A 25923-nucleotide genomic window follows, 5' to 3' on the forward strand; every position below is an offset into this window, starting at 1 on the left:
CAAGCAAGGAAAATTTGGTCTTTTAAAGCCCGACAATTTCGTGCTACTTAACCCGCGTAAGCTTTGAACAGAAATGACCTCGCCGATAATTCGAAAGTTAAAATATTCGAACCAAAAAATGAGCAATCTTTCAACTAACTTCAAGGGCTCGCAATTAATTAAACGTTCTTTGACTAAAATTTGTGTGATTTTCCAGACATTTTAAGCCGGTACAGAAACTATAAAAGGTTTAACTAATGCCTAAAGGCTCAGAACCATTCCGTTTTCGAATCATTCTGGAACGGAAATTATAACATGATTTTGTTCAACTTTTTTTGAATTGTTGGGACATAAACGCAAAGCTAAATGATTTACCAGCCCTTACATAGCATCCCGAAAATAAGGGCAATGGGCCCGGGATTGAATTGTTAGTGCACGAGTCAAGTTCTTGCGTTTAGTTACGTTTTCCGGGAATCTGTAATAAAACGTCTTTAAAAAAACCGAGTAAAAATTTAAGTAGGGTTAAAATTTGAACTTTAAGGATATGAATGATAAACAAAAACAGTCAAAGTTTACACTGGTTTAGCACAAACTAGATAACGCTCTGAAAAATTACAAATCAGTATTGTCTGCGTAAACTGACATTATTTTTTGTACTCTTTCATTTAATACGGGTACTTTTTCTTTCTTTTTGTGAATTAATGGCCACTTGAGGCATCGAAAAAGTTAAGTTATTACATGGAGGCGTCTTTTTACAGGCTGGACACTTTTTTCCCATATATTTTGGTGAGCTACACTGAAATAGGATTGGATGCCGAAATGCCATTCTTCGACAGCATTTGTTGTTCTAGCAATCCCACTCAACGCCTAATCTCGCTGGTTCCAAAGGGAGAGTGGGAAAAATCTTCACGGTTTGGCAATATCAGATAGCTTAACATGAATTGAATATTGCTGAAAAATTATTTTGGGGATAAACATTTATGAGATCATCAACTCTCAGCATTTCAGAGTCACCGCACAAAATGATTCACTTGTGATCATTTGACCGTCATAACGAAATTTCCAAAAGCTTCAGGAATCTCGAAATTTCTCGCAACGGGGATGGGTGACATATTTAAAGACAATAAATTGTTTTACTATTAAATTTTAGGACAAAGACTTATTCAACTATCGACCATCTGCAATTTGAATTTCAAGAATTTTATAAAAAGCATAACTAAAAGATCCGGTAATTTCCTTCTTTCATTTATTGAATTTAGAATGTCAATTTTCAGATATTTAACAAACAGTCATACAAAGATGACATGCATCGTAAAAACAATTATACTTTTAAAAATAGACAGAATATTTATTCTGCCTCTTAAGCAAGGCTTTTATTCAAGCTGTGGTCAAAAAAGGATTTTGAAGACCAATGCCCTCACCCGAGATGCAAAATATTTAGCATTTTCACAATTACTGTTTCCGAATCTCAGTCACCGGAATCTCGGTGTCTCACGCCAGTGGTCCACTTCTCACTGTAAGGTCTTTGGCTATAGGCCACGAAAACATTCATGTGTATTAGTGATTGTAGTCAGAGATGCAATTCATTCCTGGAACAATTTTTCAGTCACTTGTTCTTTACTTAGGTTTCTGCTGCCCAAAACAGAGCCAGAAAATAGAAATGCGACCAAAATCCTGAAAAGAGGCTGCACTCTAAATACATTGCCCGAAGCTCTAGTCTCTTTAACTGGCTCAAAGTTACTGGCTCATCAGGATCAGTTAGATGCCTTAGTGAATAAGTGCATCAAAACAGATTTCGCGGACAAGGTTTCAATGACAACAAACCGGCCATAAAACAAGGCCCGTGAACACTCACTATTTGTCCTCTGTCAATCAAAACATTCAACTTCATTTCTCTCGAGGGGTTCGCACAACAACTTTAACCCAGCCTTTCAGAAAGTATATACACATAACAACAACATCGAACTTTTCGAAGAAAGGTTTCAAAGAAGTTACAAAATTAACTTGAGGTGTGGAACCATTTCAACATTGGGCCCGCTCTTCAGAGAGACTGAAGATGCTCTGTTGGCACAGAGCAAACATTGCGTAATAGTTGGCAACAAGATCAAACTTGATCAGCTGTCTACATGCCAACTGCAAATTAATGAAAACTGCTCTGTACACAAGTGCTAGGTAAATAAAACGACAAGACATTAATAAGACAAGACATTCAGACGACATGAGAGTTTAAAAAATTCGATTTGTTCGAATTTAAGCGAATTCTATTTCGCAGTAATTAAATAGGAGAATTTTTTTAGCGTCGTCTTAAAGTCACAAAAAATCTGTTGTCGTCTTTACAGCTGTCGTCTTATTTTCTGGACACCCCCCCCCCCCACCGCACACAGCCTGCTGGGTTTTCACAACAGCCCCCAAACGTTCGCTTTGCATAACTCTTCGTCCAACAAATTCCTTGTGGGAGCTGAGGCCTCAAACTTGGTTTAGACCAGTTTGCTCTGATTTTTGTGACCTCGAAGGGTATAGGTTCAAAATAGTGCAATATACTATGCCATTTTCCCAGATCTTAACCACCACCACAGCCTTTGGCCTGGCAACCGTCAAGATTAAATTCACGAGAGACTGAATCACCTGTTGTTATCATTGAAACAGCATATGAGCTGGAAAATACACACAAACAGGAAACTACATATACTTAAACCATAAGTTCAGATGATAAAACACTCCAGTTAAGTGACATAAAAAAAACAACCATTCAGTTAAATAGACTCGAAAGAAGAAAAAACTATATTGACTGAAATATCTTATTCTTCACTTTGTGTACAAAATATCAAAAACTATGGATTTAGAAAATAGGCATAAAAATATCACAATTAAGATATTTTCTAAACTACTGCACGCACTTACATTAGCATGTGAGAAATATATCTCCCAGAGATGTAGATTCTGCAATCAAAAGGAAAAGTTTCGACCGTACAATTTAAGGCAAACATAATTGCAAACAAATAAAATGATGAAACTTATTTTTGATAAACTAACATTTTTGATTGAATTACATTTTTAAAGGCAGTTTGGATCAAAGCTAGAAAGAACAGTTATCGCAATGAACACTACTGAACTTGTACATCAACTATAGATTCACACAAACAGAATGGTTAGAATCAGTAGCGGGTTTAGGGGGAGGGGCGGACGCTCCTTCATGTAATTCGACCCCCTGACAACCCAAATGGTCCTGCTTTTTTAAGACATACATTTAAGGCAGAACGATTCTAAGTTTTCTAAAATCGTCAAAATAGGGCTTTATAGTTATTGAGAGAGCTCTGAAAATCTATTTGGTCGCCCCCTCCTATATCCGCACCTGGTTGGATTTGTTCAACGGTATTTTTGAAATCGGAGAATTCGTACATGAAAAATTCGAACCAAAATGCGAAATTTAAAAACGCTCTGAAGAATTTAGTAAAATTCAGTTTATATCCAACAAAATATCATCATCGGCGATTTCACCCATGAGCTTGGATCAGTTCCACTTAAAAAATCGAGTCAATTTCAGATCGAGTCACTTGTTTCTATTATCTTTCACAAAGTTTTAGGTATGCCAGCGAAACTTCAAATTTCGAAAAATCACTTAAAATTTGAGTCTGCAGACAATTTTGCAACCAACATCTCTTTCACAATTTCTATTGAAGATAGTCGGAATCTTGCAAGATTTGCTCGGGTTGGTTTCGAAGTAGAATACTGTTCTCTACTTCTGTGTGACGGAGGATATCTTCAAATGTGTCTAAAATCAATAACTATTTACAATAGATAAAACCTATGAGATGCATAGACATTTTTCTTCAATATTTGATTTTAATTTTCATGAGATTAAGTTTTGTTGTTTCTGTTCACTGATATTTTTTGCTTTGACCATGTAACGCAGTAGTTGGAAAAAACTTCAGGAGTATTTTTAAGAGCTCCTCAAGGAAGGGGGTCAGGTGTGGGGGGGGGGGGGTATCATGTAAGAACCCAATTTGTGTCGCAATTCGTATCAAAATAGATTCAAACAACTGTCACGACGAGAATATCTGGTCTGAAACTTTGGCTGTTCGGGAAAGGGTCAAATTTAGCGAAGGATCTTCATTAACAATTAAGTATTTACAAGAGGAACTATTTGTTTCCTTATTTTTATGACAAACTACTTTAAAAGCAATTTATATTCTGCTACCAAAAAAAAGACTATGATATCGATGTCGTAATTTTTGATGCAACTAAATCAATTATTCGAGCAATTGCTCCAACTTTCCGAGAAAAAGACGAACTATTTATGCTAGGATAGATTTTGTTGTCTTTTAAATAAACAATACTTGACCGAGTTTTTCATAGTCTAAAAATATTGATACACAGGTGAAACAAAGCTTCGCACCATTTGCGATAAAAAAAACGAATGAATATTACTATTAAAAAAATCCGAAATCTTGGAAGTGCACTTTCACAAATTTTACAAACAAAGGCGAAGCGAAGGTTCGCTTTAAGTGCAATACAACAAAGACATAGCATGACAAACTAACCGATAGAAATCGAGATAGAAGTCGCAGAAATAAACTCAAATCGGGCAAAAAAAAAATTTATCCCAAGGGTAATGATACAAAAAGATCAAACTTAGAATACAATTCATATGGATTTGTTTTCGTGAAGTTATATAATTTAGCAATTTCTTTGACCAATTTGGGATGAATTGCGAGCATTAAATTGCGTTCTTATATCGCGTCAAAAGCAAAAATTAATCATAATTGATTTGAGGTTCGCCAATTGACACGAAAATTATGAGAAGAGATGTAAAATATAGCACTTTCTTTGAAAATGGGAGGAGAATAAAAAATCAATATTTTTTCTGAAATTGTTCCAAAATTTCTCAGCAAAATCTATTCCAAACACCTTAAAAAGCAGCTGAATTACTCAGAGCTTCGCCCTAACACAAGCAGTCCTGCTGTAAATAATTATCTAGTTCGTAAAATAATATCAGCATTTCGAGTGAGGAGACACTTTTCATAAATTATTTTCAGACTTAAATTGCTTTAGCTTTTTTAAACTAAAAGCAGCACATAGGCAAATTGTTCTAGTTTCAGGTCCCCCTAACCGCATAAAAACCCACCCATTATAAGGCATTATTCCAGGTGCTTTTGGAATTTTACAGATTTGGTGGCTTGGGCCATGCGCATTTTTGCAAATCAACGAAATCCGCGGTTTACATGGTTAGGCAACAAATTGGACAACAAATAAAGTTACAGATTTAGTGAGTTTCGCGTTTGAATGAGTTTTCTCCGGGTATCAACAAAGATTTTCTGTAAGCAACACAAAGAATATAAGCGTCAAATCAAATTATTTTTTTTTTCATAATTAAAAAATTTCAAAACAACAAATCATCAATTTTGTCCATAAAAAAAGTATATACTTCGATCCAGAAGGAAACCAACTTTAGCAAATTGCATAAAAAACTTTTAGCTTAGATGATAACTTCAAAAACTCAAGCTTGTATTTTTTTGCGTCTACGCTGGTTAAGTTTAGAACACTCCCAAAGTTTTTTATATGAGCAGATTGCGGGCAGACGAAAAAAAAGACAAAAAAAATTAGCCAATTGTTAATTGGAAAAGAGTAATGAACGCAAAGAAAAACACAAAAAAACCGTCCTGTTTTTTGAAAACTTCAAATTCAAATGTTAAAGACAACGTAAAAACATATAGAGCTCTTAAATTTCACAAAAAAAAAATAGGATTGGTGCTTTTTTGATAAAAATAAACCAATTTGAGAAAACTTGATCAAAACTAAAAAATTTTATTTTGCTGGGAAATCTGATCATTAAGTTCCCTTTTCGAAAATAGAAGTCGATAACGTTTTTCGTGATTTTAACATTTTTGCGGTTCGGTAGAGGAATTTGCCTTTCTTTTTACAAAGGAAATGAAGTGAATTTGAAATCAAGAGACAAACAGCGAAGAATCAAAATTGAGCTCGAACAAACTTTAGGACTTTTTCCTGAAAAAAAAACGCAAAAAAAAACCACCACTGACTACGTTCTTTACTCTTAAAAATTACACAAAATAAAACACAGACGAAGCGGAGCCTGAGAAAAATTTCACAAGTTATCCACCAAAAAAATTCCGGAAAACTTGACGTTATAAACTTGATAAATTGCAATAAATCGCAAGATGACACAAGAGAAGCAATGAATTATTTGTAAATCTCACAAAATACTGAAACGAAACTTGCCATAAGAACTTGTCTACTTGTTCAGCACTTACCAAGCCATTTCATAGAAAAAACAAGAACTGTAAGAAGAACGATGTTAAAAGAGTTGCTTAATGGGAAAAAAATGATATTTCTTGCAAATGACAGCTTTAATAAATTAATTCTTCTCCTTTAAAAGAAGCCGACTAAAGTTAAAACAAACATATCAGAAGACGGTTTTTTAAATAGGCGAAGACTGGAAAAAACTACTAAACATCAAGAGTGCATAAGACAGAAGAAAATGAGCAGAAAATATAAAAACATACCAACTGGAAGTTAAGTGATAGATAATACACACCAGCCAACATCTACGCCATTTGAGTGAAAATAGCAAAACTTTAGTTCGTGTTACTTAATTGTTACATTAACTCCGGTGTAACAGGTCCGAATTTCGTCTGATTTATTGGCTACTGGTTTACACTTCGGTTGGCGTTTTTACCAAAGTATCTATAAGCTTTCATCTCACCTGATTCATGCCCTCTTGCATCTGGGTAAATAACAATTACTGACAGTACTTGCTGGTTGGAATTGTCATTGTCACTTGGTTGCGGCATTTGGCTTTGTATCAATGGTGGCTGCAGTTCCAGCGATTCGCGATTCGGCTGCTGGTTCTGGGCGTTGTTGGGTCGTCGGTTTCCAGTACAACAAAAGCATTGTCGAATCTTCTCCCAGTTTCGACGGTCGAGCCTGTTGGTCTGAACCAAGACAGCGACAATTTGCGAAGTGATCACAAACACAGCAGCTAGGACAATTAAAGTCAAAATAATAAATAAACTGTCATCGGCGTTTGCGGTCTTCGACGACTTTTTATCATGCAACTTAGCAGCAAACGTTTGGTCTGGCGCTTTTTGCATTTGACTCTTTAGCTCAACCAATTTGGGCATCTTGGCTGGTCTGTCTTGTTTTAAATTAGGACTCCTTTTCATTTGCAGATACTTGCATGTTTTATCATCATCTTTCAGTTTGGATTCTTTGGGTTCAAAGGTTACACTATCAGCACTCCCATTGGAAAGAATTTCCAGCGAAGAGCTCAATCCACCGCAAGTTAATCTACTGTGAGACAGAAGACGCACTTTCTTATGAAGATCCGCGTCTCCTAAGGGAAGGGCAATCCGCATCTTCGGCAGTCGTTCCCTGTCACTGTTTGCCACTTGAATTTTAGCCGCGAAGTAGTGGTCGACACTCTGTTGTAAGCTTGATGAGAAGTACCCGACACGAAATAGCACCTCGTTTGTGTGATGTAAGTTGCTTAGGTGACTTTCAAGGCTAAGGATGAGGTAGTTGGGAGGGTTTTGATCTGATGAGTGCATAGTAACGACGCTATTATAACTTGCGTCGATCTGCGGTTGACAGAGATCCCCACCATAATTCTCGTTGTTCAACTGATCGTAGAACAGTTCTGGAGTGCTTCCAATAACTGTAAAAACAGCTTATTTAACCCACTAAAATTTATTAAGTTGAGCGGATTCAAGGAAAAGAGGATTTAAGCAAATTTCCTAAGTTTCCTCGTTTCAAAAAGGTAGTTTAAATATTATGTAAATCATCACACCATTTTTTGTTTTCAACAAGGTCAAAAATATTTGAAAAGACAATCCAATTCGGGTTAAGCAGTTATTATAAAAATTACGAGTTGCTCAAGACTAATGAGTATGTATTTCATCGTAAATTAAGTACTGTTAAAGCCATACTTGAGTAAACAGAAGAGCTTGAAACCGGAAAGATCAGAAGAGGTGATTCAAGATCTATTCGATCTTTAAAAAAATTCCGACACAGGACAGAGTCAATCATACACGGTCAAAAGATAAATCAGTGTTTTAGCGTTAAAGGAAACTCTTGGAATTCTCAAAGTTATTTGACAAAAAATAAACAATATTTAGTCTGGAATGATTTTATAATGACAATGTCCAAGCTTTAATGTGCAAGTGTCGCATGTTTCTGTTTTAGGACTCCAGCTTTTTAAAAATCTACACCAATGACCTGTCTATGTTTGGAAAGAATTGCAGACTTACTTTGTTCGCTGAAGACATATCTGTATTTAGAAACACAAACGTTTCACTTTATTACATTCAGCAAAATCCTATATGAAACTTTCTGCCTGAGCTAAGACTGCAAACTATAAGTTTTGTTTTGAAAGTTTGATTAAAAAAAATAAATTCAAACTCTTATCTAATGTTTTCTTTTCGTGAGAAAAAAGGTTATTTTTTCTGTTTTGATTAATAAATAACCAAAACAACAAATTCACCAGAATTTTGCATAAAAATTGTCCAATTAAATCATAGCTGGCTTACCGTAGCAATGAATGCACTCATTCACATTCTTCTCGTCAATGTAGAGTGAGCACCTGTTCATGAAACTACTCTCGTCAACTTCGGACAGCACACCCACGGTCACATAACAGCATAATAAAGAGAGGAGAGAGGATAGATTCAAGATAGCATCGCGCGCCACCTTCATCATAGGTCGTCCATGATGGCCCATGTCAAACGTCACTCGCTTCAACAAAATTAGCGAGATGACGTACAACTACAGCAAACACCACGTGACTCGATCCACATAACACAACTGGAAGAAATTGCATGAAAACATTAAAAATTACTACAAAATTAGGATGATCAAATTAGGAGCAACAGGGTGGACAAACCCCTCATTAATACATTTTCGGACCCATGTGAGCAATCTTATCCTCAAGAGACCAACAAAACTAATCTCCCCCTAAAATTGAATGACAAACTCAAGCCGTACGGCCTGTATGTACTATGCTCCATTCTATTTCACTGAAAGACATACCTAGCTACAAGTGAGTCGACACTTCGCAGAAATGTTAAAAAGAGACAGTTCGCAGTAATTTTAAAAGGCGACAATTAGCACCAAGCGTCAATTCGTAGCAAGCGACAATCAGCAGTACGATTAATTGCTAATTGGAGGGATTACTAAACGATGCGAATTAATCAAGTTTTGCGGTGGTTGAGTGGGGATTGAAATCCAGAGAGCGATCAAAACCATCAACTTAGTACCAAATTTGAATTAAGTTAATAGCATCTAAAACACTTTTGTTTTAATTCATTCGTTTCAATATTATCTTGCAAATTATTACACTTACTGATACCAATATGGCTTTGATTTGAATTTTGTATAGCTTTGTGTAAAGCTTCTTTTGCCACCATCGCAGATAACATACTACGCATATCCAGGTTAAACTGATCATACCCAAAGGAACAACAATAGAACCCCTCAAACATGCTAATTTTTTAAACACCGGGGTACTTTTTTTGGGGGGGGGGGGGGGGGGTTCAAATTTTTTTGTTTGACCTAATAAAACGACAAATTTACACGGTTAAACGTGCTATCAAACAGAAACGAAAAACAACATTGGAGCCTCCCACGGTCAATGAACTGGAAAACGCTGGGGATAAAAGCCTCGAAACAGCTGTTAACTTGCCTACGTACATGTCACCTGCCAGAACTGTTCAACGGCAACGAGCAACTGATTCTGCAAAAAGAGGTGAAGAGCAAAAAATCCTGGCCTTCAGACACCTGAAAGAAATCAATCCAGGATTTGAGCCCTCACAGACTTTGGTGAATTTGAGAAGGCTTCAATAAACGCTTTTGCAGGTATTCAAGGAAGTAACTATAAATGGTTGCTTCTTTCAGTTTGCTCAGGTCAAGTGGCTCAAAATTCAGGAGATTGGATTAGCAACAATTTATCGAGAAGATAAAAAACACGCATGCTTCTAAATGGAATCGTTGCTTTGGAACCAATACCTGAGCTCGACTGGCATGGCTGCTTTATGCTGTTAAATTTCTGACAAAATTGACGATCCCCCTTACTAACTAGATTACGATTATTTTGAATCAACGATTATTTTGAGTCAGCGATTATTTTGAATCAACTTGGGTTGGAACTATCCTCCAAGGACGCAGAGGGGTTGGGCAATTCCCTATTTCACTCTGGAATCGGTTCAAAACCGCCAAAAATGGAAGACAGAAAAGCAACAATTCGGTCGAGGGATGGCATAGCGCCTTCCAGGTGGGGATGGGGTGCGCTCACTTCTGCCACTCACAAATTTATCCAATTTCTGAAGAAAAAAAAACGATGTCTGTCGGAGAACAAATTGGTGAGAATAACTGCCAAAGAAAATGCCACTAAGGTGGCAAAACACGAAAAAAGCCAAGCCAGATTAGTTGAACTCCTTAAACATTATAGCAACAATTAAATTCTGAAGCAACTTGATGGCTTCTCGTTCAATTTTGATTTTTAGTCTTTGTTCTTTAACCCTTTCATCTAAATTCTTTTTATCTGATCAAAGCTTTTACCGCTACTAATTACTACGAGTCTTCGCGTGCTGCGAATAGTCGCTTGTTACAAATGCTGCAAACGCTGCGCTAGCTAAACTTATGATAGTTGTATCCCTAACATTTTGAAGGGTCCCTGAAGACATTTTTCGTGCTCAAAATCAGCCAAAACAGGGCGAGCATTTATGTAATTGTGTTTTTGACATTTTCTTTTAAATTGCGGGACTCAACTTTAATTGCTTCATTAGATCTTTCCCAGATCCCCATATTTTTTCTGAAATTCTGTTCTGTTCAAAATGACTTTTGATGCTCTAAATCGCAATTTAACTAGTGGTGCAACATTCGCTCGAAAATAGCCTTCGAATATTTGTCAGCAACATTCGAACATTCGTCGAACCTAGACACATTCGATATTTCATTGGGTTTATCCGTATTCTCAAAAAAAATGAAAGCCAATCAAATTCATCCACAATAATTTCAGTTCAAGAGATGTAGAAATAATGAAATTAGGCCGTTTAGTGCATAAGACCCCGGGGTTCCTAACGTAAATAGTGCCTAAAAAAATGTTCAATTTCGTGCTTTGGCGATGTCAGTTTAAGTATCGAATTAGTTTGCGCGAATGGGGCATGATAATTAAGTTTGAGAAAAAGTTTTAAAAAGACCGACAGGGGCATTTAGTTATTTATTTGCCTAAAAGTGATGTAATTTGGGATTGGCACAATGACACCCCTCTCTCACAGTTGGTTTTTACCGGGACCCCTCTATCACACTTCTACCCATAAATCATTTATATAAAGGGAGGTCGAATGTTTTAAAGAGCCAACAGTTGTTATTCGAAATCAGCTGTTCAAATAATGTGTTCAGTTGGCGGTACATATTGATAATTCTGTACCATATTATAAAACGATATGCTGCAAAAAACAATTCTGACCCCGACGTGATTCGAACACGCAACCTTCTGATCTGGAGTCAGACGCGCTACCGTTGCGCCACGGAGTCCTTGCAAATAGCACAGCTCAAGTCTAAATGTACCAAAGAAGACACACCATCAACACAAACTAATCATGACAAAAAGCCATCAACACAACCAACCATGACATCAAAAGACCACTCAACCACAATCAAAGCATATCATAAGTTTACCAAAAATTGTGGGCCTTTTCTGATATACGGCCCAAAATGGCTCTTTTCCAGTTCCCCCCCTTTCAAAATACCGAGTTTTATGTTTGTTCTACGTGTTATTACGGCTAAATGCGTGATGTTACGCTGTAAAGTATGAAGAACAAATCTGTTCACAGTTGTCGATTTGTTCAGCACGCCAAATTTCATTGCATTATGACAACGTTAAATAAGCTTTTCAAAATTGAATTTGCAAGGTGGGGGGAAACTGGAAAAGAGCCCCCAAAATTGCCTAAGGCTCTTTTCCAGTTTCTCACCCCCCTCGAAAAATTACAAAATAAAACTGTTCAAAAATTGTTCACACGGCATTTACCATGTTATAAATGTTGGGAAAATTTGTTCACCTGTTCACGCTGACACGTTTTAATGCAGTTTACAAATATGAAAAGTAATTTTAAATAGACTTTCCTTTAATGAATTTCAGAAAAATCAAAGAGGCGGGGAAACTGGAAAAGAGCCGCTGTTAATAGTTGTTAATATATTATATATGTTGAAATATGCAGTCAGAATTTCAGCAAATTGATTTTCCGTGCTCTCCCAAAGCCTTAAAAAGACTCAGGTTCAAATAATGTATATTTTCAGACGTTCTCTCAAAGTCGAGAAAACTGTTATAAGATAATTGATTCATGTGTCTTTATGTTGGCATATTACTAAAATTTCGATCTTTTCTAAAAAATTTTTGGTTACTTAGGCTTATAAAATAACGTACTGCCAGGGGCGGATCTAGATTTTTTCGAGGGGGTGGGGCGGACTTTCAAAGAAAAATTTCGAAAATTTAGTCGACTTTTTTTTAGGTCGACTGAATTGTTTTTCCGAGCTCTTCAATGCACTACAAAATCCTTGTTTTGGCCAAAATTCCTGTGCCGCAGGCGAAATTTTGAAAAATACAGGCCAAAAAGAGGCGTTTTTAGGAACGTTTTTGGAAAATTTTACCAAAAAATTGTTTTTTTTTTCGGCGCGCGCTCCCCACTCAAAATTAGTATATATTGGCGCCTTTAGCAAACTTTTTAGGATTCGTCACCAAAAATGGATATCTCAAAATAATATTAAGGAGGGACCGCCCCTGAAATACTCAGAATTACTCTAGTGATTATAACAAGAGCGGATTTGGAGGGGGGCGGTCGGACACATCAGGGATTCGACCCCCTGCCGACCCAAAGGGTCCCCCTTGTACTATTTTGAAATATTCATTTTTGGTGACGGACCTTAAAAGAATTCTGAAGGCGCCTTTTGGGCGCCAATATATAGTACTTTTGAGGGGGGAGCGCGCGCCGAAAAAATGCAATTTTGGTCATGGTTTTTTTGCCTAAAAAGTTTGATTCTTTTCGGCGCGCGTTCCCCCTCAAAATGAGTTTATTTTGGCGCCAAAGGCGCCTTCAGAAAGTTTTTAGGGACCATCGCCAAACATGGATATATCAAAATAGTACAAAGAGGGGACCCTTTGGGGCGGCAAGGGGTAGGGGGTCGAATCCCTGACGGAGGGGTTGAACCCTGAGGGAGGGGTAGAGGGGGATGCGTCTGCCCCTCCCTAAATCCGCCCCTAGCCAGAAACTTTTCAGATTGGAAATTAAAGTAACTATATTGTTTATATCAAGAAATTTGCTCGTTTCAATTTATTTTACGATGTGTTGGGTTAACTTATTGATCAACAAAACTCAATTTAGCCTTTTTTGAAGTCTTCACCTTAAAATGGCGAGGGCGAGATAACACAGAAAAACGAAACAAAAAATTTGTTTGAATAAATACTGCGACATTTTTTTGAATGGCGAACTCATAATTATTCAAGGATTTGAGAGCTCTAGGTGTCTTATTCTCAATTGCCCAGGTTATTTTCAAGGGACCACTCCAACATAGTAGTTCCATTTCAACCAATCAGATGCGGGATTTACGATGTAATTTTAAAATAACAACAAGATCAGTTTAGGGCCGAGATTGTACGTTTGATCCGATATGACTAAGAAATGCCGGGGATCTACTAAACAATCTCCCCCTCTATGGTGCTTACTTAAGTATCTCCACCCCTTTAAATAAATGCAGTAAATTATCACTGAGCTTTCTATTGTGAATTCTAATTCTGATGCATTCTGATTGGTCGAAAAATCAACCATTCTGATCTAGTTAACAAGAAGATCCAATGCCGGTAGAAGTATGATAGTTGGGCTCTTTTCCACTTTCCCCACATTTCAATGTTTCAGCGTTTTTACAGCTGTCTTACGTGTTATTATGGCTGATGCGTGATTTTACGATTAAAGGTTTGAACAGCAAATGTTTTCACAAAAGTTACTTTGTTTACCAATTATCATACAATGTTTCATTACATAATAATGTAAAGTTAATTTATCAAAAAAAATCAAATGAATGCGGGGAAGTGGAAAAGAGCCGATAGTTGGAATACCTAGAATTGAGATGACAGTACAAGTATGATCAGACCATTTCACAGTTAACTTCCAATTACAGCTAGGCAATGAGTACCGAATCCAGGCTTCTATTTCCTGGGCTTCGTGGGACTAAGGTTTACTTCCAATTAAAGCTAGGCACTGAGTACCGCAACCAAGCTTCTATTTCCTGGGCTTCGTGAGACTAAAGTTTCTTAAACTTACATTCGAGTAATTTATTTAATTATCTTAGTTTTCCGATCAACTCTAGAAGAGAATTCATTGTGCTGGTATAAACTATTATTAGATGCCAGTGCTAGTTTTCCAAACAACTCTAGAGGCGAATTCAATGTGCTGGTATAAACTATTATTAGATGCCATTGCTACTGAATTTTGCAATTTTATTGGATGACCCTTTGAACAAGCTCGAAAATTCCTCAAACTCAAAATTCAATATTCTTGAAGCCACTTGGCCGATGTAATTTTGTCACAGCATAGTTCAACAAGCGACTTGAAAATTGGTTGATCTTTAGTTAGCTATGTGTTCGGTTATTTGTTTATTTTTCGGCGAATTGAGCTTCCGAATGAGCTTTTGTCTCGGCTATTTCACATGGCCAGAAATGGCCAGTTTCAATATCGGACCATTTCAATGTTAACTTCCAATTAAAGTTAGGCACTGAGTACCGAATCCAGGCTTCTATTTCCTGGGCTTCGTGGGACTAAGGTTTACTTCCAATTAAAGCTAGGCACTGAGTACCGCATCCAAGCTTCTATTTCCTGGGCTTCGTGGGACTAAAGTTTCAACTTACAATCGAGTAATTTATTTAATTATCTTAGTTTTCCAATCAACTCTAGAAAAGAATTCATTGTGCTGGTATAAATTATAAATAGATGCCATTGCTAGTTTTCCAATCAACTCTAGAGGAGAATTCATTGTGCTGGTATACATTATTATCAGATGCCATTGCTTCTGAAATTTGTAGTTTCATTGGAGGACCCATTGATCAAACTCGAAAACTCCTCAAACTCAAAATTCAATATTCTTGAAGCCAGTTGGCCGATGTAATTTTGTCACAGCATAGTTCAACCAGCGACTTGAATGTTGGTTGATCTTAAGTTAGCAATGTTTTCGGTTCTTTGTTTATTTTTCGGCGAAATGAGCTTCGGAATGAAATTTTGTCTCGGCTATTTCACATGGTCAGTCTCAATATCGGACCATTTCACAGTTAACTTCCAATTAAAGCTAGGCACTGAGTACCGCATCCAGGCTTCTATTTCCTGGGCTTCGTGGGACTAAAGTGTCTTCGACTTACATTCGAGTAATTTATTTAATTATCTTAGTTTTCCAATCAACTCTAGAGAATTTATTGTGCTGGTACAAACTATTATTAGATGCCATTGCTAGGTTTCCAATCAACTCTAGAGGCGAATTCATTGTGCTGGTATAAGCTATTATCAGATGCCATTGCTACTGAAATTTGTAATTTCATTGGAGGACCCTTTGAAAAAGCTCGAAAACTCCTTAAACTCAAAATTCAATATTCTTGAAACCACTTGGCGGGTGTAATTTTGTCACAGCATAAATCAACAAGCGACTTGAATCTTGGTTGATCTTTAGTTAGCAATGTTTTCGGTCCTTTGTTTATTTTTCGGCGAAATGAGCTTCGGAATGAGCTTTTGTCTCGGCTATTTCACATGGTCAGAAATGGTCAGTCTCAAAATCGGACCATTTCACAGTTAACTTCCAATTACAGCTAGGCACTGAGTACCGCAACCAAGCTTCTATTTCCTGGGCTTTGTGAGACTAAAGTTTCTTAAACTTACATTCGAGTAATTTATTTAATTATCTTAGTTTTCCGATCAACTCTAGAAGAGAATTTATTGTGCTGGTATAAACTATTATTAGATGCCATTGCTAGTTTTCCAATCAACTCTAGAGGCGAATTCATTGTGCTGGTATAAACTACTTTTAGATACCATTGCTACTGAATTTTGCAATTTTATTGGATGACCCTTTGAACAAGCTCGAAAATTCCTCAAACTCAAAATTCAATATTCTTGAAGCCACTTGGCCGATGTAATTTTGTCACAGCAAAATTCAACAAGCGACTTGAATGTTGGTTGATCTTTAGTTAGCAATGTTTTCGGTCCTTTGTTTATTTTTCGGCGAAATGAGCTTCGGAATGAGCTTTTGTCTCGGCTATTTCACATGGTCAGAAATGGTCAGTCTCAAAATCGGACCATTTCAATGTTAACTTCCAATTAAAGTTAGGCACTAAGTACCGAATCCAAGCTTCTATTTCCTGGGCTTCGTGGGACTAAGGTTTACTTCCAATTAAAGCTAGGCACTGAGTACCGCATCCAGGCTTCTATTTCCTGGACTTCGTGGGACTAAAGTTTCAACTTAAAATCGAGTAATTTATTTAATTATCTTAGTTTTCCAATCAACTCTAGAAAAGAATTCATTGAGCTGGTATAAATTATTATTAGATGCCATTGCTAGTTTTCCAATCAACTCTAGAGTAGAATTCATTGTGCTGGTATAAACTATTATCAGATGCCATTGCCACTGAAATTTGTAATTTCATTGGAGGACCCTTTGAACAAACTCGAAAACTCCTCAAACTCAAAATTAAAAATTCTTGAAGCCACTTGGCCGATGTAATTTTGTCACAGCATAGTTCAACCAGCGACTTGAATGTTGGTTGATCTTTAGTTAGCAATGTTTTCGGTCCTTTGTTTATTTTTCGGCGAAATGAGCTTCGGAATGAGCTTTTGTCTCGGCTATTTCACATGGTCAGAAATGGTCAGTCTCAAAATCGGACCATTTCACAGTTAACTTCCAATTACAGCTAGGCACTGAGTACCGCAACCAAGCTTCTATTTCCTGGGCTTTGTGAGACTAAAGTTTCTTAAACTTACATTCGAGTAATTTATTTAATTATCTTAGTTTTCCGATCAACTCTAGAAGAGAATTTATTGTGCTGGTATAAACTATTATTAGATGCCATTGCTAGTTTTCCAATCAACTCTAGAGGCGAATTCATTGTGCTGGTATAAACTACTTTTAGATACCATTGCTACTGAATTTTGCAATTTTATTGGATGACCCTTTGAACAAGCTCGAAAATTCCTCAAACTCAAAATTCAATATTCTTGAAGCCACTTGGCCGATGTAATTTTGTCACAGCAAAATTCAACAAGCGACTTGAAAATTAGTTGATCTTTAGTTAGCTATGTGTTCGGTCATTTGTTTATTTTGAGGCGAATTGAGCTTCCGAATGAGCTTTTGTCTCGGCTATTTCACATGGCCAGAAATGGTCAGTTTCAAAATCGGACCATTTCAATGTTAACTTCCAATTAAAGTTAGGCACTAAGTACCGAATCCAAGCTTCTATTTCCTGGGCTTCGTGGGACTAAGGTTTACTTCCAATTAAAGCTAGGCACTGAGTACCGCATCCAGGCTTCTATTTCCTGGACTTCGTGGGACTAAAGTTTCAACTTAAAATCGAGTAATTTATTTAATTATCTTAGTTTTCCAATCAACTCTAGAAAAGAATTCATTGAGCTGGTATAAATTATTATTAGATGCCATTGCTAGTTTTCCAATCAACTCTAGAGTAGAATTCATTGTGCTGGTATAAACTATTATCAGATGCCATTGCCACTGAAATTTGTAATTTCATTGGAGGACCCTTTGAACAAACTCGAAAACTCCTCAAACTCAAAATTAAAAATTCTTGAAGCCACTTGGCCGATGTAATTTTGTCACAGCATAGTTCAACCAGCGACTTGAATGTTGGTTGATCTTAAGTTAGCAATGTTTTCGGTCCTTTGTTTATTTTTCGGCGAAATTAGCTTCGGAATGAGGTTTTGTCTCGGCTATTTCACATGGTCAGAAATGGTCAGTCTCAATATCGGACCAATTCCCAGTTAACTTCCAATTAAAGCTGGGCACTGAGTACCGCATCCAGGTTTCTATTTCCTGGGCTTCGTGGGATTAAAATTTCTTCGACTTACATTCGAGTAATTTATTTAATTATCTTAGTATTCCAATCAACTCAGAGAATTTATTGTGCTGGTATAAACTATTATTAGATGCCATTGATAGTTTTTCAATCAACTCTAGAGGCGAATTCCTTGTGCTGGTATAAACTATTATCAGATGCCATTGCTACTGATATTTGTTATTTCATTGGAGGACCCTTTGAACAAGCTCGAAAACTCCTCAGACCCAAAATTCAATATTCTTGAAGCCACTTGGCCGATGTAATTTTGTCACAGCATAGTTCAACCAGCGACTTGAATGTTGGTTGATCTTAGGTTAGCCATGTTTTTGGTCCTTTGTTTATTTTTCGGGGAAATGAGCTTCGGAATGAGGTTTTGTCTCGGCTATTTCACATGGTCAGAAATGGTCAGTCTCAATATCGGACCATTTCACAGTTAACTTCCAATTAAAGCTAGGCACTGAGTACCGCATCCAGGCTTCTATTTCCTGGGCTTCGTGGGACTAAAGTTTCTTCGACTTACATTCGAGTAATTTATTTATTTATCTTAGTTTTCCAATCAACTCTAGAAGAGAATTTATTGTGCTGGTATAAACTATTATTAGATGCCATTGCTAGTTTTGCAATCAAATCTAGAGGCGAACTCATTGTGCTGGTATAAACTATTATTAGATGCCATTGCTAGTTTTCCAATCAACTCTAGAGGCGAATTCATTGTGCTGGTATAAACTATTATCAATTGCCATTGCTACTGAAATTTGTAATTTCATTGGAGGACCCTTTGAACAAGCTCGAAAACTCCTTAAACTCAAAATTCAATATTCTTGAAGCCACTTGGCGGGTGTAATTTTGCCACAGTATAGTTCAACAAGCGACTTGAATGTTGGTTGATCTTTAGTTAGCAATTTTTTCGGTCCTTTGTTTATTTTTCGGCGAAATGAGCTTCGGAATGAGCTTTTGTCTCGGCTATTTCACATGTTCAGAAATGGTCAGTCTCAATATCGGATCATTTCACAGTTAACTTCCAATTAAAGCTAGGCACTGAGTACCGCATCAAGGTTTCTATTTCCTGGGCTTGGTGGGACTAAAGTTTCTTCGACTTACATTCGAGTAATTTATTTAACTATCTTAGTTTTCCAATCAACTCTAGAAGAGAAATTATTGTCCTGCTATAAACTATTATTAGATGCCATTGCTATTTTTCCAATCAACTCTAGAGGCGAATTCAATGTGCTGGTATAAACTATTATTAGATGCCATTGCTACTGAATTTTGCAATTTTATTGGATGACCCTTTGAACAAGCTCGAAAACTCCTCAAACCCAAAATTCAATATTCTTGATGTCACTTGGCCGATGTAATTTTGTCACAGCATAGTTCAACCAGCGACTTGAATGTTGGTTGATCTTAAGTTAGCAATGTTTTCAGTCCTTTGTTTATTTTTCGGCGAAATGAGCTTCGGAATGAGGTTTTGTCTCGGCTATTTCACATGGTCAGAAATAGTCAGTCTGAAAATCGGGCCATTTCACAGTTAACTTCCAATTAAAGCTAGGCACTGAGTACCGCATCCAGGCTTCTATTTCCTGGGCTTCGTGGGACTTAAGTTTCTTCGACTTACATTCGAGTAATTTATTTAATTATCTTAGTTTTCCAATCAACTCTAGAAGAGAATTTATTGTGCTGGTATAAACTATTATTAGATGCCATTGCTAGTTTTCCAATCAACTCTAGAGGCGAATTCATTGTGCTGGTATAAACTATTAACGGATGCCATTGCTACTGAAATTTGTAATTTCATTGGAGGACCCTTTGAACAAGCTCGAAAACACCTCAGACCCAAAAATCAAAATTCCTGAAGCCACTTGGCCGATGTAATTTTGTCACAGCATAGTTCAACCAGCGACTCTAATGTTGGTGGATCTTTAGTTAGCAATGTTTTCGGTCCCTTGTTTATTTTCGGCGAAATGAGCTTCGGAATGAGCTTTTGTCTCGGCTATTTCACATGTTCAGAAATGGTCAGTCTCAATATCGGAACATTTCACAGTTAACTTCCAATTAAAGCTAGGCACTGAGTACCCCATCCAGGCTTCTATTTCCTGGGCTTCGTGGGACTAAAGTTTCTTCGACTTACAATGGAGTAATTTATTTAACTATCTTAGTTTTCCAATCAACTCTAGAATATAATTTATTGTGCTGGTATAAACTATTATTAGATGCCATTGCTAGTTTTCCAATCAAATCTAGAGGCCAATTCATTGTGCTGGTATAAACTATTATCAGATGCCATTGCTACTGAAATTTGTAATTTCATTGGAGGACCCTTTGAACAAGCTCGAAAACTCCTCAGACCCAAAATTCAATATTCTTGAAACCACTTGGCCGATGTAATTTCGTCACAGCATAGTTCAACCAGCGACTTGAATGTTGGTTGATCTTTAGTTAGCAATGTTTTCGGTCCTTTGTTTATTTTTCGGCGAAATGAGCTTCGGAATGAGCTTTTGTCTCGGCTATTTCACATGTTCAGAAATGGTCAGTCTCAATATCGGACCACTTCACAGTTAATTTCCAATTAAAGCTAGGCACTGAGTACCGCATCCAGGCTTCTATTTCCTGGGCTTCGTGGGACTAAAGCTTCTTCGACTTACATTCGAGTAATTTATTTAATTATCTTAGTTTTCCAATCAACTCTAGAAGATAATTTATTGTGCTGGTATAAACTATTATTAGATGCCATTGCTAGTTTTCCAATCAAATCTAGAGGCGAATTCATTGTGCTGGTATAAACTATTATAAGATGTCATTGCCAGTTTTCCAATCAACTCTAGAGGCGAATTCATTGTGCTGGTATATATTATCAGATGCCATTGCTACTGAAATTTGTAATTTCATTCGAGGACCCTTTGAACAAGCTCGAAAACTCCTTAAACTCAAAATTCAATATTCTTGAAGCCACTTGGCGGGTGTAATTTTGTCACAGCATAGTTCAACCAGCGACTTGAATGTTGGTTGATCTTTAGTTAGCAATGTTTTCGGTCCTTTGTTTACTTTTCGGCGAAATGAGCTTCGGAATGAGCTTTTGTCTCGGCTATTTCAATGTTCAGAAATGGTCAGTCTCAATATCGGACCACTTCAAAGTTAATTTCCAATTAAAGCTAGGCACTGAGTACCGCATCCAGGCTTCTATTTCCTGGGCTTCGTGGGACTAAAGTTTCTTCGACTTACATTCGAGTAATTTATTTAATTATCTTGAATTTCCAATCAACTCTAGAAGATAATTTATTGTGCTGGTATAAACTATTATTAGATGCCATTGCTAGTTTTCCAATCAAATCTAGAGGCGAATTCATTGTGCTGGTATAAAATATTATAAGATGTCATTGCTAGTTTTCCAATCAACTCTAGAGGCGAATTCATTGTGCTGGTATATATTATCAGATGCCATTGCTACTGAAATTTGTAATTTCATTCGAGGACCCTTTGAACAAGCTCGAAAACTCCTTAAACTCAAAATTCAATATTCTTGAAGCCACTTGGCGGGTGTAATTTTGTCACAGCATAGTTCAACAAGCGACTTGAATGTTGGTTGATCTATAGTTAGCAATGTTTTCGGTCCTTTGTTTATTTTTCGGCGAAATGAGCTTCGGAATGAGCTTTTGTCTCGGCTATTTCACATGTTCAGAAATGGTCAGTCTCAATATCGGACCATTTCACAGTTAACTTCCAATTAAAGCTAGGCACTGAGTACCGCATCCAGGCTTCTATTTCCTGGGCTTCGTGGGACTAAAGTTTCTTCGACTTAAAATGGAGTAATTTATTTAACTATCTTAGTTTTCCAATCAACTCTAGAATTTAATTTATTGTGCTGGTATAAACTATTATTAGATGCCATTGCTAGTTTTCCAATCAAATCTAGAGGCAAATTCATTGTGCTGGTATAAACTATTATCAGATGCCATTGCTACTGAAATTTGTAATTTCATTCGAGGACCCTTTGAACAAGCTCGAAAACTCCTCAGACCCAAAATTCAATATTCTTGAAACCACTTGGCCGATGTAATTTTGTCACAGCATAGTTCAACCAGCGACTTGAATGTTGGTTGATCTTAAGTTAGCAATGTTTTCAGTCCTTTGTTTATTTTTCGGCGAAATGAGCTTCGGAATGAGGTTTTGTCTCGGCTATTTCACATGGTCAGAAATAGTCAGTCTCAAAATCGGGCCATTTCACCGTTAACTTCCAATTAAAGCTAGGCACTGAGTACCGCATCCAGGCTTCTATTTCCTGGGCTTCGTGGGACTTAAGTTTCTTCGACTTACATTCGAGTAATTTATTTAATTATCTTAGTTTTCCAATCAACTCTAGAAGAGAATTTATTGTGCTGGTATAAACTATTATTAGATGCCATTGCTAGTTTTCCAATCAACTCTAGAGGCGAATTCATTGTGCTGGTATAAACTATTATCAGATGCCATTGCTACTGAAATTTGTAATTTCATTCGAGGACCCTTTGAACAAGCTCGAAAACTCCTCAGACCCAAAATTCAATATTCTTGAAACCACTTGGCCGATGTAATTTTGTCACAGCATAGTTCAACCAGCGACATGAATGTTGGTTGATCTTTAGTTAGCAATGTTTTCGGTCCTTTGTTTATTTTTCGGCGAAATGAGCTTCGGAATGAGGTTTTGTCTCGGCTATTTCACATGGTCAGAAATAGCCTGTCTCAATATCGGACCATTTCACAGTTAACTTCCAATTAAAGCTAGGCACTGAGTACCGCATCCAGGCTTCTATTTCCTGGGGTTCGTGGGACTAAAGTTTCTTCGACTTACAATGGAGTAAGTTATTTAACTATCTTAGTTTTCCAATCAACTCTAGAATATAATTTATTGTGCTGGTATAAACTATTATTAGATGCCATTGCTAGTTTTCCAATCAAATCTAGAGGCAAATTCATTGTGCTGGTATAAACGATTATCAGATGCCATTGCTACTGAAATTTGTAATTTCATTCGAGGACCCTTTGAACAAGCTCGAAAACTCCTCAGACCCAAAATTCAATATTCTTGAAACCACTTGGCCGATGTAATTTTGTCACAGCATAGTTCAACCAGCGACATGAATGTTGGTTGATCTTTAGTTAGCAATTTTTTCGGTCCTTTGTTTATTTTTCGGCGAAATGAGCTTCGGAATGAGCTTTTGTCTCGGCTATTTCAATGTTCAGAAATGGTCAGTCTCAATATCGGACCACTTCAAAGTTAATTTCCAATTAAAGCTAGGCACTGAGTACCGCATCCAGGCTTCTATTTCCTGGGCTTCGTGGGACTAAAGTTTCTTCGACTTACATTCGAGTAATTTATTTAATTATCTTGAATTTCCAATCAACTCTAGAAGATAATTTATTGTGCTGGTATAAACTATTATTAGATGCCATTGCTAGTTTTCCAATCAAATCTAGAGGCGAATTCATTGTGCTGGTATAAACTATTATAAGATGTCATTGCTAGTTTTCCAATCAACTCTAGAGGCGAATTCATTGTGCTGGTATATATTATCAGATGCCATTGCTACTGAAATTTGTAATTTCATTCGAGGACCCTTTGAACAAGCTCGAAAAATCCTTAAACTCAAAATTCAATATTCTTGAAGCCACTTGGCGGGTGTAATTTTGTCACAGCATAGTTCAACAAGCGACTTGAATGTTGGTTGATCTATAGTTAGCAATGTTTTCGGTCCTTTGTTTATTTTTCGGCGAAATGAGCTTCGGAATGAGGTTTTGTCTCGGCTATTTCACATGGTCAGAAATAGTCAGTCTCAAAATCGGGCCATTTCACAGTTAACTTCCAATTAAAGCTAGGCACTGAGTACCGCATCCAGGCTTCTATTTCCTGGGCTTCGTGGGACTTAAGTTTCTTCGACTTACATTCGAGTAATTTATTTAATTATCTTAGTTTTCCAATCAACTCTAGAAGAGAATTTATTGTGCTGGTATAAACTATTATTAGATGCCATTGCTAGTTTTCCAATCAACTCTAGAGGCGAATTCATTGTGCTGGTATAAACTATTATCAGATGCCATTGCTACTGAAATTTGTAATTTCATTCGAGGACCCTTTGAACAAGCTCGAAAACTCCTCAGACCCAAAATTCAATATTCTTGAAACCACTTGGCCGATGTAATTTTGTCACAGCATAGTTCAACCAGCGACATGAATGTTGGTTGATCTTTAGTTAGCAATGTTTTCGGTCCTTTGTTTATTTTTCGGCGAAATGAGCTTCGGAATGAGGTTTTGTCTCGGCTATTTCACATGGTCAGAAATAGCCTGTCTCAATATCGGACCATTTCACAGTTAACTTCCAATTAAAGCTAGGCACTGAGTACCGCATCCAGGCTTCTATTTCCTGGGGTTCGTGGGAATAAAGTTTCTTCGACTTATAATGGAGTAAGTTATTTAACTATCTTAGTTTTCCAATCAACTCTAGAATATAATTTATTGTGCTGGTATAAACTATTATTAGATGCCATTGCTAGTTTTCCAATCAAATCTAGAGGCAAATTCATTGTGCTGGTATAAACGATTATCAGATGCCATTGCTACTGAAATTTGTAATTTCATTCGAGGACCCTTTGAACAAGCTCGAAAACTCCTCAGACCCAAAATTCAATATTCTTGAAACCACTTGGCCGATGTAATTTTGTCACAGCATAGTTCAACCAGCAACATGAATGTTGGTTGATCTTTAGTTAGCAATTTTTTCGGTCCTTTGTTTATTTTTCGGCGAAATGAGCTTCGGAATGAGCTTTTGTCTCGGCTATTTCAATGTTCAGAAATGGTCAGTCTCAATATCGGACCACTTCAAAGTTAATTTCCAATTAAAGCTAGGCACTGAGTACCGCATCCAGGCTTCTATTTCCTGGGCTTCGTGGGACTAAAGTTTCTTCGACTTACACTCGAGTAATTTATTTAATTATCTTGATTTTCCAATCAACTCTAGAAGATAATTTATTGTGCTGGTATAAACTATTATTAGATGCCATTGCTAGTTTTCCAATCAAATCTAGAGGCGAATTCATTGTGCTGGTATGAACTATTATTAGATGTCATTGCTAGTTTTCCAATCAACTCTAGAGGCGAATTCATTGTGCTGGTATATATTATCAGATGCCATTGCTACTGAAATTTGTAATTTCATTGGAGGACCCTTTGAACAAGCTCGAAAACTCCTCAAACCCAAAATTCAATATTCTTGAAGCCACTTGGCGGGTGTAATTTTGTCACAGCATAGTTCAACAAGCGACTTGAAAGTTGGTTGATCTATAGTTAGCAATGTTTTCGGTCCACTGTTTATTTTTCGGCGAAATGAGCTTCGGAATGAGCTTTTATCTCGGCTATTTCACATGTTCAGAAATGGTCAGTCTCAATATCGGACCATTTCACCGCTATCTTCCAAATAAAGCTAGGCACTGAGTACCGCATCCAGGCTTCTATCTCCTGGGCTTTGTGGAACTAAAGTTTCTTCGACTTACATTCGAGTAATTTATTTAATTATCTTAGTTTTCCAATCAACTCTAGAAGAGAATTTATTGTGCTGGTATATATTATCAGATGCCATTGCTACTGAAATTTGTAATTTCATTGGAGGACCCTTTGAACAAGCTCGAAAACTCCTTAAACTCAAAATTCAATATTCTTGAAGCCACTTGGCGGGTGTAATTTTGTCACAGCATAGTTCAACAAGCGACTTGAATGTTGGTTGATCTATAGTTAGCAATGTTTTCGGTCCTTTGTTTATTTTTCGGCGAAATGAGCTTCGGAATGAGCTTTTATCTCGGCTATT

At 36.9% G+C, this 25923-nt stretch overlaps 1 protein-coding gene and 1 non-coding gene across 2 annotated transcripts; both read right to left on the minus strand.

Moving 5' to 3' along the window:
• Positions 1-2763: 2763 nt before the first annotated feature.
• Positions 2764-8793, minus strand: LOC134847696 (uncharacterized). The gene is made up of 3 exons (XM_063864871.1): positions 8523-8793; positions 6701-7651; positions 2764-3751 (listed from the first exon to the last, which is right to left on the minus strand). Exons 1-3 carry the CDS (start codon positions 8710-8712, stop codon positions 3651-3653), a joined length of 1242 nt encoding a protein of 413 aa, XP_063720941.1. The 5' UTR covers positions 8713-8793; the 3' UTR covers positions 2764-3650.
• A 2661-nt stretch (positions 8794-11454) lies between these two features.
• Trnaw-cca (transfer RNA tryptophan (anticodon CCA)) lies at positions 11455-11526 on the minus strand. The gene has a single exon. It is a non-coding gene; the product is annotated as a tRNA-Trp (tRNA).
• Positions 11527-25923: the final 14397 nt, after the last annotated feature.

This window comes from Symsagittifera roscoffensis, chromosome 6 (genome assembly GCF_963678635.1).
Source record: "Symsagittifera roscoffensis chromosome 6, txSymRosc1.1, whole genome shotgun sequence".
In the NCBI taxonomy this organism is placed as follows: Eukaryota; Metazoa; Xenacoelomorpha; order Acoela; family Convolutidae; genus Symsagittifera; species Symsagittifera roscoffensis.

What these genes read in the sequence shown, in the direction of transcription:
- LOC134847696 (XM_063864871.1), bottom strand. Translation starts at nt 8,712, where the DNA reads ATGGGCCATCATGGACGACCTATGATGAAGGTGGCGCGCGATGCTATC. An exon ending in TGAGTGCATTCATTGCTACG is followed by an intron (nt 7,652 to 8,522) that starts GTAAGCCAGCTA and finishes CTGTTTTTACAG; the next exon opens with TTATTGGAAGCACTCCAGAA. An exon ending in TGCAAGAGGGCATGAATCAG is followed by an intron (nt 3,752 to 6,700) that starts GTGAGATGAAAG and finishes TATTGATTTTAG; the next exon opens with ACACATTTGAAGATATCCTC.